Source organism: Anomaloglossus baeobatrachus, chromosome 5, assembly GCF_048569485.1.
Source record: "Anomaloglossus baeobatrachus isolate aAnoBae1 chromosome 5, aAnoBae1.hap1, whole genome shotgun sequence".
In the NCBI taxonomy this organism is placed as follows: domain Eukaryota; kingdom Metazoa; phylum Chordata; class Amphibia; order Anura; family Aromobatidae; genus Anomaloglossus; species Anomaloglossus baeobatrachus.
The window spans coordinates 4,953,744-4,970,081 of record NC_134357.1 but is presented as its reverse complement, the minus strand read 5'-3'; the positions used below and the strand labels follow the sequence as shown (position 1 = coordinate 4,970,081).

Sequence of the window (16,338 nt, the reverse complement as noted above, 5' to 3'; positions counted from 1 at the left end):
AGCTCTAAACATACAATCACCCCCCCCTACAGATAAAGAACCTGGTGAAGGCGGCACGCACCTATATATATTCACAACGGCCGGACTATGACTACTGCCGAGACTTCAAGGGAGAGAAGACCAGCGACTACTCCGATGATATGGACAGATGGTGGCGGGGATACGCGTATCCGGAGAAAAAGAAGGACGTGATCAACATCATACAGGTCAATGCCCCGGAACAGCCATCACACCTACATATGGAAACTGCACAGTACCGTGTCTCCTGTCCTGTATATATACTCTGCACAGTACCACTACTCCTGTCCTGTATATATACACTGCACAGTACCACTTCTCCTGTCCTGTATATATACACTGCACAGTACCACTTCTCCTGTCCTGTATATATACACTGCACAGTACCACTACTCCTGTCCTGTATATATACACTGCACAGTACCACTACTCCTGTCCTGTATATATACACTGTACAGTACCACTCCTCCTGTCCTGTATACTGGGTGTAATCCTCAGTGTCTGTATTATTTTGTATATATACACTGCACAGTACCACTTCTCCTGTCCTGTATACTGGGTGTAATCCTCAGTATCTGTATTATTCTGTATATATACACTGCACAGTACCACTTCTCCTGTCCTGTATACTGGGTGTAATCCTCAGTATCTGTATTATTCTGTATATATACACTGCACAGTACCACTTCTCCTGTCCTGTATACTGGGTGTAATCCTCAGTGTCTGTATTATTCTGTATATATACACTGCACAGTACCAATTCTTCTGTCCTGTATACTGGGTGTAATCCTCAGTGTCTGTATTATTCTGTATATATACACTCTACAGTACCACTTCTCCTGTCCTGTATACTGGGTGTAATCCTCAGTATCTGTATTATTCTGTATATATACACTGCACAGTACCACTCCTCCTGTCCTGTATATATACACTGTACAGTACCACTCCTCCTGTCCTGTATACTGGGTGTAATCCTCAGTGTCTGTATTATTTTGTATATATACACTGCACAGTACCACTTCTCCTGTCCTGTATACTGGGTGTAATCCTCAGTATCTGTATTATTCTGTATATATACACTGCACAGTACCACTTCTCCTGTCCTGTATACTGGGTGTAATCCTCAGTGTCTGTATTATTCTGTATATATACACTGCACAGTACCAATTCTTCTGTCCTGTATACTGGGTGTAATCCTCAGTGTCTGTATTATTCTGTATATATACACTCTACAGTACCACTTCTCCTGTCCTGTATACTGGGTGTAATCCTCAGTGTCTGTATTATTCTGTATATATACACTGCACAGTACCACTCCTCCTGTCCTGTATACTGGGTGTAATCCTCAGTGTCTGTATTATTTTGTATATATACACTGCACAGTACCACTTCTCCTGTCCTGTATACTGGGTGTAATCCTCAGTATCTGTATTATTCTGTATATATACACTGCACAGTACCACTTCTCCTGTCCTGTATACTGGGTGTAATCCTCAGTATCTGTATTATTCTGTATATATACACTGCACAGTACCACTTCTCCTGTCCTGTATACTGGGTGTAATCCTCAGTGTCTGTATTATTCTGTATATATACACTGCACAGTACCAATTCTTCTGTCCTGTATACTGGGTGTAATCCTCAGTGTCTGTATTATTCTGTATATATACACTCTACAGTACCACTTCTCCTGTCCTGTATACTGGGTGTTATCCTCAGTATCTGTATTATTCTGTATATATACACTGCACAGTACCACTTCTCCTGTCCTGTATACTGGGTGTAATCCTCAGTGTCTGTATTATTCTGTATATATACACTGCACAGTACCAATTCTTCTGTCCTGTATACTGGGTGTAATCCTCAGTATCTGTATTATTCTGTATATATACACTGCACAGTACCACTTCTCCTGTCCTGTATACTGGGTGTAATCCTCAGTATCTGTATTATTCTGTATATATACACACTGCACAGTACCACTTCTCCTGTCCTGTATACTGGGTGTAATCCTCAGTATCTGTATTATTCTGTATATATACACTGCACAGTACCACTCCTCCTGTCCTGTATACTGGGTGTAATCCTCAGTATCTGTATTATTCTGTATATACACTGCACAGTACCACTTCTCCTGTCCTGTATACTGGGTGTAATCCTCACTATCTGTATTATTCTGTATATATACACTGCCCAGTACCACTTCTCCTGTCCTGTATGCTGGGTGTAATCCTCAGTATCTGTATTATTCTGTATATATACACTGCACAGTACCACTTCTCCTGTCCTGTATACTGGGTGTAATCCTCAGTATCTGTATTATTCTGTATATATACACTGCACAGTACCACTTCTCCTGTCCTGTATACTGGGTGTAATCCTCATTATCTGTATTATTCTGTATATATACACTGCACAGTACCACTTCTCCTGTCCTGTATATTGGGTGTAATCCTCAGTATTTGTATTATTCTGTATATATACACTGCACAGTACCACTTCTCCTGTCCTGTATACTGGGTGTAATCCTCAGTATCTGTATTATTCTGTATATATACACTGCTCAGTACCACTTCTCCTGTCCTGTATACTGGGTGTAATCCTCAGTATCTGTATTATTCTGTATATATACACTACACAGTACCAATTCTTCTGTCCTGTATACTGGGTGTAATCCTCAGTATCTGTATTATTCTGTATATATACACTACACAGTACAACTTCTCCTGTTCTGTATACTGGGTGTAATCCTCAGTATCTGTATTATTCTGTATATATACACTGCACAGTACCACTCCTCCTGTCCTGTATACGGGGTGTAATCCTCAGTATCTGTATTATTCTGTATATATACACTGCACAGTACCACTTCTCCTGTTCTGTATACTGGGTGTAATCCTCAGTATCTGTATTATTCTGTATATATACACTGCCCAGTACCACTTCTCCTGTCCTGTATGCTGGGTGTAATCCTCAGTATCTGTATTATTCTGTATATATACACTGCACAGTACCACTTCTCCTGTCCTGTATACTGGGTGTAATCCTCAGTATCTGTATTATTCTGTATATATACACTGCACAGTACCACTTCTCCTGTCCTGTATACTGGGTGTAATCCTCAGTATGTGTATTATTCTGTATATATACACTGCACAGTATTACTTCTCCTGTCCTGTATACTGGGTGTAATCCTCAGTACCTGTATTATTCTGTATATATACACTGCCCAGTACCACTTCTCCTGTCCTGTATACTGGGTGTAATCCTCAGTGTCTGTATTATTCTGTATATATACACTGCACAGTACCACTTCTCCTGTCCTGTATGCTGGGTGTAATCCTCAGTATCTGTATTATTCTGTATATATACACTGCACAGTACCACTTCTCCTGTCCTGTATACTGGGTGTAATCCTCAGTATCTGTATTATTCTGTATATATACACTGCACAGTGCCTCTTCTCCTGTCCTGTATACTGGGTGTAATCCTCAGTGTCTGTATTATTCTGTATATATACACTGCACAGTGCCTCTTCTCCTGTCCTGTATACTGGGTGTAATCCTCAGTACCTGTATTATTCTGTATATATACACTACACAGTACCACTTCTCCTGTCCTGTATACTGGGTGTAATCCTCAGTGTCTGTATTATTCTGTATATATACACTGCACAGTACTACTTCTTCTGTCCTGTATACTGGGTGTAATCCTCAGTGTCTGTATTATTCTGTATATATACACTGCACAGTGCCTCTTCTCCTGTCCTGTATACTGGGTGTAATCCTCTGTATCTGTATTATTCTGTATATATACACTGCACAGTACCACTCCTCCTGTCCTGTATACTGGGTGTAATCCTCAGTATCTGTATTATTCTGTATATACACTGCACAGTACCACGTCTCCTGTCCTGTATACTGGGTGTAATCCTCACTATCTGTATTATTCTGTATATATACACTGCACAGTACCACTTCTCCTGTCCTGTATACTGGATGTAATCCTCAGTATCTGTATTATTCTGTATATACACTGCACAGTACCACTTCTCCTGTCCTGTATACTGGGTGTAGCCCTCAGTATCTGTATTATTCTGTATATATACACTGCACAGTACCACTCCTCCTGTCCTGTATACTGGGTGTAATCCTCAGTACCTGTATTATTCTGTATATATACACTGCACAGTACCACTCCTCCTGTCCTGTATACTGGGTGTAATCCTCAGTATCTGTATTATTCTGTATATATACACTGCACAGTACCACTCCTCCTGTCCTGTATACTGGGTGTAATCCTCAGTACCTGTATTATTCTGTATATATACACTGCACAGTACCACTCCTCCTGTCCTGTATACTGGGTGTAATCCTCAGTATCTGTATTATTCTGTATATATACACTGCACAGTACCACTCCTCCTGTCCTGTATACTGGGTGTAATCCTCAGTACCTGTATTATTCTGTATATATACACTGCACAGTACCACTCCTCCTGTCCTGTATACTGGGTGTAATCCTCAGTATCTGTATTATTCTGTGTATATACACTGCACAGTACCACTTCTCCTGTCCTGTATACTGGGTGTGATCCTCAGTATCTGTATTATTCTGTATATATACACTGCACAGTACCACTTCTCCTGTCCTGTATACTGGGTGTAATCCTCAGTATCTGTATTATTCTGTGTATATACACTGCACAGTATCACTTCTCCTGTCCTGTATACTGGGTGTAATCCTCAGTGTCTGTATTATTCTGTATATATACACTGCACAGTACCTCTTCTCCTGTCCTGTATACTGGGTATAATCCTCAGTACCTGTATTATTCTGTATATACACTGCACAGTACCACTTCTCCTGTCCTGTATACTGGGTGTAATCCTCAGTACCTGTATTATTCTGTATATATACACTGCACAGTACCACTTCTCCTGTCCTGTATACTGGGTGTAATCCTCAGTATCTGTATTATTCTGTGTGTATATATACACTGCACAGTACCACTTCTCCTGTCCTGTATACTGGGTGTAATCCTCAGTACCTGTATTATTCTGTATATATACACTGCACAGTACCACTTCTCCTGTCCTGTATACTGGGTGTAATCCTCAGTATCTGTATTATTCTGTATATATACACTGCACAGTACCACTTCTCCTGTCCTGTATACTGGGTGTAATCCTCAGTGTCTGTATTATTCTGTATATATACACTGCACAGTACCACTTCTCCTGTCCTGTATACTGGGTGTAATCCTCAGTACCTGTATTATTCTATATATATACACTGCACAGTACCACTTCTCCTGTCCTGTATACTGGGTGTAATCCTCAGTATCTGTATTATTCTGTATATACACACTGCACAGTACCACTCCTCCTGTCCTGTATACTGGGTGTAATCCTCAGTATCTGTATTATTCTGTATATATACACTGCACAGTACCACTCCTCCTGTCCTGTATACTGGGTGTTATCCTCAGTGTCTGTATTATTCTGTATATATACACTGCACAGTACCACTTCTCCTGTCCTGTATACTGGGTGTAATCCTCAGTGTCTGTATTATTCTGTATATATACACTGCACAGTACCACTTCTCCTATCCTGTATACTGGGTGAAGTCCTCAGTATCTGTATACACTGCACAGTACCTTTCTCCTGTATACTGGGTGTAGTCCTCAGTATCTGTATATATTGCACAGTACCTTTCTCCTGTATACTGGGTGAAGTCCTCAGTATCTGTATACACTGCACAGTACCTTTCTCCTGTATACTGGGTGTAGTCCTCAGTATCTGTATATATTGCACAGTACCTTTCTCCTGTATAATGGGTGTAGTCCTCAGTATGTGTATATATTGCACAGTACCTTTCTCCTGTATAATGGGTGTAGTCCTCAGTATGTGTATATATTCCACAGTACCTTTCTCCTGTATACTGGGTGTAGTCATCAGTATCTGTATACACTGCACAGTACCTTTCTCCTGTATACTGGGTGTAGTCCTCAGTATGTGTATATATTGCACAGTACCTTTCTCCTGTATACTGGGTGTAGTCATCAGTATCTGTATACACTGCTCTGTACCTTTCTGCTGTATACTGGGTGTAGTCCTCAGGATCTGTATACACTGCACAGTACCTTTCTCCTGTATACTGGGTGTAGTCCTCAGTATCTGTATATATTGCACAGTACCTTTCTCCTGTATACTGGGTGTAGTCCTCAGTATCTGTATACACTGCACAGTACCTTTCTCCTGTATACTGGGTGTAGTCCTCAGTATCTGTATACACTGCACAGTACCTTTCTGCTGTATACTGGGTGTAGTCCTCAGTATCTGTACACACTGCACAGTACCTTTCTCCTGTATACTGGGTGTAGTCCTCAGTATCTGTATACACTGCACAGTACCTTTCTCCTGTATACTGGGTGTAGTCCTCAGTATCTGTACACACTGCACAGTACCTTTCTGCTGTATACTGGGTGTAGTCCTCAGTATCTGTATACACTGCACAGTACCTTTCTCCTGTATACTGGGTGTAGTCCTCAGTATCTGTATACACTGCACAGTACCTTTCTCCTGTATACTGGATGTAGTCCTCAGTATCTGTATACACTGCACAGTACCTTTCTCCTGTATACTGGGTGTAGTCCTCAGTATCTGTATACACTGCACAGTACCTTTCTCCTGTATACTGGGTGTAGTCCTCAGTATCTGTACACACTGCACAGTACTTTTCTGCTGTATACTGGGTGTAGTCCTCAGTATCTGTATACACTGCACAGTACCTTTCTCCTGTATACTGGGTGTAGTCCTCAGTATCTGTACACACTGCACAGTACTTTTCTGCTGTATACTGGATGTAGTCCTCAGTATCTGTATACACTGCACAGTACCTTTCTCCTGTATACTGGGTGTAGTCCTCAGTATCTGTACACACTGCACAGTACCTTTCTGCTGTATACTGGGTGTAGTCCTCAGTATGTGTATATATTGCACAGTACCTTTCTCCTGTATACTGGGTGTAGTCCTCAGTATGTGTATATATTGCACAGTACCTTTCTCCTGTATACTGGGTGTAGTCCTCAGAATGTGTATATATTGCACAGTAGCTTTCTGCTGTATACTGGGTGTAGTCATCAGGATCTGTATACACTGCACAGTACCTTTCTCCTGTATACTGGGTGTAGTCCTCAGTATCTGTTTATATTGCACAGTACCTTTCTCCTGTATACTGGGTGTAGTCCTCAGTATCTGTATACACTGCACAGTACCTTTCTGCTGTATACTGGGTGTAGTCCTCAGTATCTGTACACACTGCACAGTACCTTTCTCCTGTATACTGGGTGTAGTCCTCAGTATCTGTACACACTGCACAGTACCTTTCTCCTGTATACTGGGTGTAGTCCTCAGTATCTGTATACACTGCACAGTACCTTTCTCCTGTATACTGGATGTAGTCCTCAGTATCTGTACACACTGCACAGTACCTTTCTCCTGTATACTGGGTGTAGTCCTCAGTATCTGTATACACTGCACAGTACCTTTCTCCTGTATACTGGGTGTAGTCCTCAGTATCTGTACACACTGCACAGTACCTTTCTCCTGTATACTGGGTGTAGTCCTCAGTATCTATATATATTGCACAGTACCTTTCTCCTGTATACTGGGTGTAGTCCTCAGTATCTGTACACACTGCACAGTACCTTTCTGCTGTATACTGGGTGTAGTCCTCAGTATCTGTATACACTGCACAGTACCTTTCTGCTGTTATGGCTGCCGGGCTTCATGTGTGGATGTCTTCTCTTCTCTGTAGGACATGGGCCTCTACCTTCTCTCCAGCTGGGATATTGTCGCCCCGACCACCTGTAGATGGCAGAGTAAGTTCTTCTTGTCCATGTCTGGTTAGATATTGGTGCTGCTGGTGGTTTTCGGCCGGGGGCGGTGGGATTCTTGCGTTGCCATCGCTCGGTGAGTGGCGCACCTTCATCTATAGACTTGTTGTCACATAGACCGTTGGTTTCAGGAATGTTTCAGGAGTTGTTCCTGCAGGGTTGATCTTTTCTGGGATCTGCTGACGTGGACCTTCCCGTCATGAATGGTCCTGTCTGAGGTCCATCGTAGCTTTCCAATTGACGGTGAGATCCTAATGAAAGTATAGGGTCATGCAGGTGATGGCCCCCGATGTTCCCGCTGCTGGTGGGGTCTACAAGGTATCTAATATGAGGCCTGAGAATCCGTGATGATTGGTGAAGTGCCGCGCTGACATCATGAGAAATGTGAAGACCGATATAAGAGGTGCGATGGGACCAGACTGAGATCAGCGTACAGTATCGGCTGACGGCTGGAAGGGTAACGAGCCTGGCCAAAAACAGTCACATGTGAGAGGACCGGAGGATGGTGATAGCGGCTGACACCGTGCGATAACCACCAGCGGGAAAAAGCCATACAAATAGGAAACTAAGGCGCTAACACCACGCAGAATGTGAATACCCACACAAAAGTGAGACAATTGTGGCACAATCAGCTCACACTAAAATACTGCCGGCTATACACCGGAGGACACAATCAGCTCACACTACAATACTGCCAGCTATACACCGGAGGACACAATCAGCTCACACTAATATACTGCCGGCTATACACCAGAGAACACAACCAGCTCACACTAAAATACTGCCGGCTATACACCGGAGGACACAATCAGCTCACACTAATATACTGCCGGCTATACACCAGAGAACACAACCAGCTCACACTAATATACTGCCGGCTATACACCAGAGGGAACAATCAGCTCACACTAATATACTGCTGGCTATACACCGGAGGGAACAATCAGCTCACACTAAAATACTGCCGGCTATACACCAGAGGACACAATCAGCTCACACTAAAATACTGCCATCTATACACCGGAGGGAACAATCAGCTCACACTAAAATACTGCCAGCTATACACCGGAGGACACAATCAGCTCACACTAAAATACTGCCGGCTATACACCGGAGGACACAATCAGCTCACACTAAAATACTGCCAGCTATACACCGGAGGACACAATCAGCTCACACTAAAATACTGCTGGCTATACACCGGAGGACACAATCAGCTCACACTAAAATACTGCTGGCTATACACCGGAGGACACAATCAGCTCACACTAAAATACTGCTGGCTATACACCGGAGGACACAATCAGCTCACACTAAAATACTGCCAGCTATACACCGGAGGACACAATCAGCTCACACTAAAATACTGCCGGCTATACACCGGAGGACACAATCAGCTCACACTAAAATACTGCCAGCTATACACCGGAGGGAACAATCAGCTCACACTAAAATACTGCCGGCTATACACCAGAGGACACAATCAGCTCACACTAAAATACTGCCATCTATACACCGGAGGGAACAATCAGCTCACACTAAAATACTGCCAGCTATACACCGGAGGACACAATCAGCTCACACTAAAATACTGCCGGCTATACACCGGAGGACACAATCAGCTCACACTAGAATACTGCCAGCTATACACCGGAGGACACAATCAGCTCACACTAAAATACTGCTGGCTATACACCGGAGGACACAATCAGCTCACACTAAAATACTGCTGGCTATACACCGGAGGACACAATCAGCTCACACTAAAATACTGCTGGCTATACACCGGAGGACACAATCAGCTCACACTAAAATACTGCCAGCTATACACCGGAGGACACAATCAGCTCACACTAATATACTGCCAGCTATACACCGGAGGACACAATCAGCTCACACTAATATACTGCCGGCTATACACCAGAGGGAACAATCAGCTCACACTAATATACTGCTGGCTATACACCGGAGGGAACAATCAGCTCACACTAAAATACTGCCGGCTATACACCAGAGGACACAATCAGCTCACACTAAAATACTGCCGGCTATACACCGGAGGACATAATCAGCTCACACTAATATACTGCCGGCTATACACCGGAGGACACAATCAGCTCACAATAAAATACTGCCATCTATACACCGGAGGACACAATCAGCTCACACTAAAATACTGCCAGCTATACACCGGAAGGCACAATCATCTCACACTAAAATACTGCTGGCTATACACCGGAAGGCACAATCAGCTCACACTAAAATACTGCCATCTATACACCGGAGGGAACAATCAGCTCACACTAAAATACTGCCAGCTATACACCGGAGGACACAATCAGCTCACACTAAAATACTGCCGGCTATACACCGGAGGACACAATCAGCTCACACTAAAATACTGCCAGCTATACACCGGAGGACACAATCAGCTCACACTAAAATACTGCTGGCTATACACCGGAGGACACAATCAGCTCACACTAAAATACTGCTGGCTATACACCGGAGGACACAATCAGCTCACACTAAAATACTGCTGGCTATACACCGGAGGACACAATCAGCTCACACTAAAATACTGCCAGCTATACACCGGAGGACACAATCAGCTCACACTAAAATACTGCCGGCTATACACCGGAGGACACAATCAGCTCACACTAAAATACTGCCAGCTATACACCGGAGGGAACAATCAGCTCACACTAAAATACTGCCGGCTATACACCAGAGGACACAATCAGCTCACACTAAAATACTGCCATCTATACACCGGAGGGAACAATCAGCTCACACTAAAATACTGCCAGCTATACACCGGAGGACACAATCAGCTCACACTAAAATACTGCCGGCTATACACCGGAGGACACAATCAGCTCACACTAAAATACTGCCAGCTATACACCGGAGGACACAATCAGCTCACACTAAAATACTGCTGGCTATACACCGGAGGACACAATCAGCTCACACTAAAATACTGCTGGCTATACACCGGAGGACACAATCAGCTCACACTAAAATACTGCTGGCTATACACCGGAGGACACAATCAGCTCACACTAAAATACTGCCAGCTATACACCGGAGGACACAATCAGCTCACACTAATATACTGCCAGCTATACACCGGAGGACACAATCAGCTCACACTAATATACTGCCGGCTATACACCAGAGGGAACAATCAGCTCACACTAATATACTGCTGGCTATACACCGGAGGGAACAATCAGCTCACACTAAAATACTGCCGGCTATACACCAGAGGACACAATCAGCTCACACTAAAATACTGCCGGCTATACACCGGAGGACATAATCAGCTCACACTAATATACTGCCGGCTATACACCGGAGGACACAATCAGCTCACAATAAAATACTGCCATCTATACACCGGAGGACACAATCAGCTCACACTAAAATACTGCCAGCTATACACCGGAAGGCACAATCATCTCACACTAAAATACTGCTGGCTATACACCGGAAGGCACAATCAGCTCACACTAAAATACTGCCGGCTATACACCGGAAGGCACAATCAGCTCACACTAAAATACTGCCGGCTATACACCGGAGGACACAATCAGCTCACAATAAAATACTGCCGGCTATACACCGGAGGACACAATCAGCTCACAATAAAATACTGCTGGCTATACACCGGAGGGAACAATCAGCTCACACTAAAATACTTGCGGCTATACACAGAAGGGCACAATCAGCTCACACTAAAATACCGCCATCTATACACAGAAGGGCACAATCAGCTCACACGAAAATACCGCCATCTATACACCAGAGGGAACAATCAGCTCACACTAAAATACTGCCGGCTATACACCGGGGGACACAATCAGCTCACACTAAAATACTGCCGACTATACACCAGAGGACACAATCAGCTCACACTAAAATACCGCCATCTATACACTAGAAGGCACAATCAGCTCACACTAAAATACTGCCATCTATACACCGGAGGGAACAATCAGCTCACACTAAAATACTGCCGGCTATACACCAGAGGACACAATCAGCACACACTAAAATACTGCCGGCTATACACCGGAAGGAACAATCAGCTCACACTAAAATACCGCCATCTATACACCAGAAGGCACAATCAGCTCACACTAAAATACCGCCATCTATACACCAGAGGACACAATCATCTCACACTAAAATACTGCCGGCTATAAACTGGGGGGAACAATCAGCTCACACTAAAATACTGCCGGCTATACACCGGAGGACACAATCAGCTCACACTAAAATACTGCCGGCTATACACCGGAGGGAACAATCAGCTCACACTAAAATACCGCCATCTATACACCAGAGGGCACAATCAGCTCACACTAAAATACCGCCATCTATACACCAGAGGGCACAATCAGCTCACACTAAAATACTACTAGCTATACACTGGAGGACACAATCAGCTCACACTAATATACTGCCGGCTATACACCAGAGGACAGAATCAGCTCACAATAAAATACTGCCGGCTATACACTGGAGGACACAATCAGCTCACACTAATATACTGCTGGCTATACACAGGAGGACACAATCAGCTCACACTAAAATACTGCCGGCTATACACCAGAGGACATAATCAGCTCACACTAAAATACTGCTGGCTATACACCAGAGGGCACAATCAGCTCACACTAATATACTGCCGGCTATACACCGGAGGGAACAATCAGGTCACACTAAAATACTGCCGGCTATACACCAGAGGGCACAATCAGCTCACACTGATATACTGCCGGCTATACACTGGAGGGAACAATCAGCTCACACTAAAATACCGCCATCTATACACCAGAGGGCACAATCAGCTCACACTAAAATACCGCCATCTATACACCAGAGGGCACAATCAGCTCACACTAAAATACTGCCGGCTATACACCAGAGGACACAATCAGATCACACTAAAATACCGCCATCTATACACCAGAGAGCACAATCAGCTCACACTAAAATACTGCCGGCTATACACCGGAGGGAACAATCAGCTCACACTAAAATACTGCCATCTATACACCGGAGGGAACAATCAGCTCACACTAAAAAAAATACTGCTGGCTATACACCAGAGAGCACAATCAGCTCACACTAAAATACTGCCGGCTATACACCATAGAGCACAATCAGCTCATACTAAAATACTGCTGGCTATACACCGGAGGAAACAATCAGCTCACACTAAAATACTGCCGGCTATACACCAGAGGACACAATCAGCTCACACTAAAATACCGCCATCTATACACCAGAGGGCACAATCAGCTCACACTAAAAAACTGCCGGCTATATACTGGAGGGCACAATCAGCTCACACTAAAATACCGCCATCTATACACCGGAGGGCACAATCAGCTCACACTAAAATACTGCTGGCTATACACCGGAGGGAACAATCAGCTCACACTAAAATACTGAGGCTATACACCAGAGAGCACAATCAGCTCACACTAAAATACCGCCATCTATACACCAGAAGGCACAATCAGCTCACACTAAAATACCGCCATCTATACACCAGAGGACAGAATCATCTCACATTAAAATACTGCCGGCTATACACCGGAGGGAACAATCAGCTCACACTAAAATACTGCCGGCTATACACCAGAGGGAACAATCAGCTCACACTAAAATACTGCTGGCTATACACCGGAGGGAACAATCAGCTCACAATAAAATACTGCTGGCTATACACAGGAGGACACAATCAGCTCACAATAAAATACTGCCGGCTATACACCAGAGAACACAACCAGCTCACATGAGGTTAACAAAGCCTTTAGAGCAGGGTCCCCGGCTGCGTCCTCAGGAGCCACCACCAGTTTTTCAGGATTTCCTTACTTATCATTTAATCTCTGCACCCGTGCAATGCTAAGGAAATCCTGAAACCCTGCAGTGTTGGTGGCTCCTGAGGACGCAGCCGGGGACCCTGCTCTGGGGGCTTTGTTAACCTCATGTGATTTTTGTTTTTAGCTGATTAATAGATTGGTCGTTCTTTTGTGCCAAACTCTGATCAGCGTCAGCTTAGTGTGATCCGATTATAGCGCATGATAGACTCATCACACACTGCAGGAGATGATGGAAAACCAGATTTCTCCATCTCCTCCATTCTGTGAGTCCATGGAAATCAGAATGAACTCCAATGTCATCCAAGTGCAGTCTGATGATTTCCACAACCTCTAAGACTTGAATGGGTGCGCGTCATCTAATTTATGCTGCCAATTGCAGCATGCTACAAACTTATCAAAAAATACCCGAGCTTTGCCCCATAGAGGAACACAGGTGCTAGTGCACTCCGACAAAGCATCGCCAGCCCTCATCCGAGTCATACACTCGTGTGAGCGAGCCTTAAAGTGCTAAAGACCCTGTGTAATATAACATGGATGTGTTGCACTGCTCAGCTCAGCTATGCATGAAGGGGAGAGTGTGATCACATGCTGAGAATCCCATCAGGAAACATACAGTAGAGCAGAGCGAGGGGCCTGCAGCACTGGGCAGAAGCAGGGTGCTGCTGGGAAAGGTAGTTTTAGAAGATTTAATTGGATAATGTTTCTAGCTGTGTAAAACTGAAGAGGGAAAAGCACAAGAAAAAACTTTTTATACTTACCTTACTTATAAGTACCGAGGACTGACCACAAGGTGGCAACAAATCAGATGACGTCCAATCACAGCGCGGCTCTTCAGAGGGAGATGACACGGGGCCATACAACTCTGCACATAAAGCAACAAAAAGGATAGAAAAAGTAAAAGTATCATCATTACCCAGGATTGGTGGAGACGCCGCTAATAATCCAAAATAATAATAGAACCCCACAAATACCGGAAAAGAACGGAAAAATCCAAAAAGTAACAAACGTCCCAAATAAAACAAGAAAAATCCCAAGAAATCAGCAGTGAGATCCGGCAAATAATCCGAGAACCGCGGCACTGTCACCGGGCGGAGGATCCCGCGGCCTCTAACAATGCCACCGCTTGTAATAACCAGTAATAATCCGAGAGCCGCGGCACTGTCACCGGGCGGAGGATCCCGTGGCCTCTAACAATGCCACCTCCTGTAATAACCAGCAATAATCCGAGAACCGCGGCACTGTCACCGGGCGGAGGATCCCGCGGCCTCTAACAATGCCACCGCCTGTAATAACCAGTAATAATCCGAGAGCCGCGGCACTGTCACCAGGCGGAGGATCCCACGGCCTCTAACAACGCCACCGCCTGTAATAACCAGTAATTATCTGAGAGCCACGGCACTGTCACCGGGCGGAGGATCCCACGGCCTCTAACAACGCCACCACCTGTAATAACCAGTAATAATCCGAGAGCCGCGGCACTGTCACCAGGCGGAGGATCCCACGGCCTCTAACAACGCCACCGCCTGTAATAACCAGTAATTATCTGAGAGCCGCGGCACTGTCACCGGGCGGAGGATCCCACGGCCTCTAACAACGCCACCGCCTGTAATAACCAGTAATAATCCGAGAGCCGCGGCACTGTCACCAGGCGGAGGATCCCACGGCCTCTAACAACGCCACCGCCTGTAATAACCAGTAATAATCCGAGAGCCGCGGCACTGTCACCAGGCGGAGGATCCCACGGCCTCTAACAACGCCACCGCCTGTAATAACCAGTAATTATCTGAGAGCCGCGGCACTGTCACCGGGCGGAGGATCCCACGGCCTCTAACAACGCCACCGCCTGTAATAACCAATAATAATCCAAGAACCGCGGCACTGTCACCGGGCGGAGGATCCCACGGCCTCTTAACAACGCCACCGCCTGTAATAACCAGTAATAATCCGAGAACCACGGCACTGTCACCGGGCGGAGGATCCCACGGCCTCTAACAACGCCACCGCCTGTAATAACCAGTAAAAATCCGAGAACCGCGGCACTGTCACCGGGCGGAGGATCCCGCGGCCTCTAACAATGCCACCGCCTGTAATAACCAATAATAATCCAAGAACCGCGGCACTGTCACTGGGCGGAGGATCCCGCGGCCTCTAACAATGCCACCGCCTGTAATATCCAGCAATAATCCCATAAATGAAGATTACAAACAACAACGACACAAGAAGCAGCAAAGTCATAACTGTGGTGTCTCTTCATCTAGGTGAAATGACAAGTATAAAGGACGTAGCAGTGAACCGGCCAGCAATGTCGAGGCCCGGAAATGCAGGTTCATATCTATACACACCCCAATATCCGAACACAGACCTGCCCTATATACTGACCCCACTGATCCATCCGCTGCACTACATCCACTATACCCCCAATATCCCCTCACTATATACAGGTGTGTCCCCCGCACTATATACAGGTGTATCCCCCGCACTATATACAGGTGTATCCCCCGCACTATATACAGG

General features: G+C 44.9%; 1 protein-coding gene across 1 annotated transcript in view; it reads left to right on the top strand.

The window, feature by feature from the left end:
- The window catches only part of LOC142310604 (alpha-2-macroglobulin-like protein 1), a 291,878-nt gene that overhangs the window by 126,179 nt on the left and 149,361 nt on the right, over positions 1-16,338 (top strand). Inside the window, exons 16-17 of the mRNA XM_075348122.1 lie at positions 33-206; positions 7,843-7,906. Coding sequence (XP_075204237.1) covers positions 33-206; positions 7,843-7,906 — 238 coding nt within the window. The remainder of the gene's footprint in view (positions 1-32; positions 207-7,842; positions 7,907-16,338) is intronic.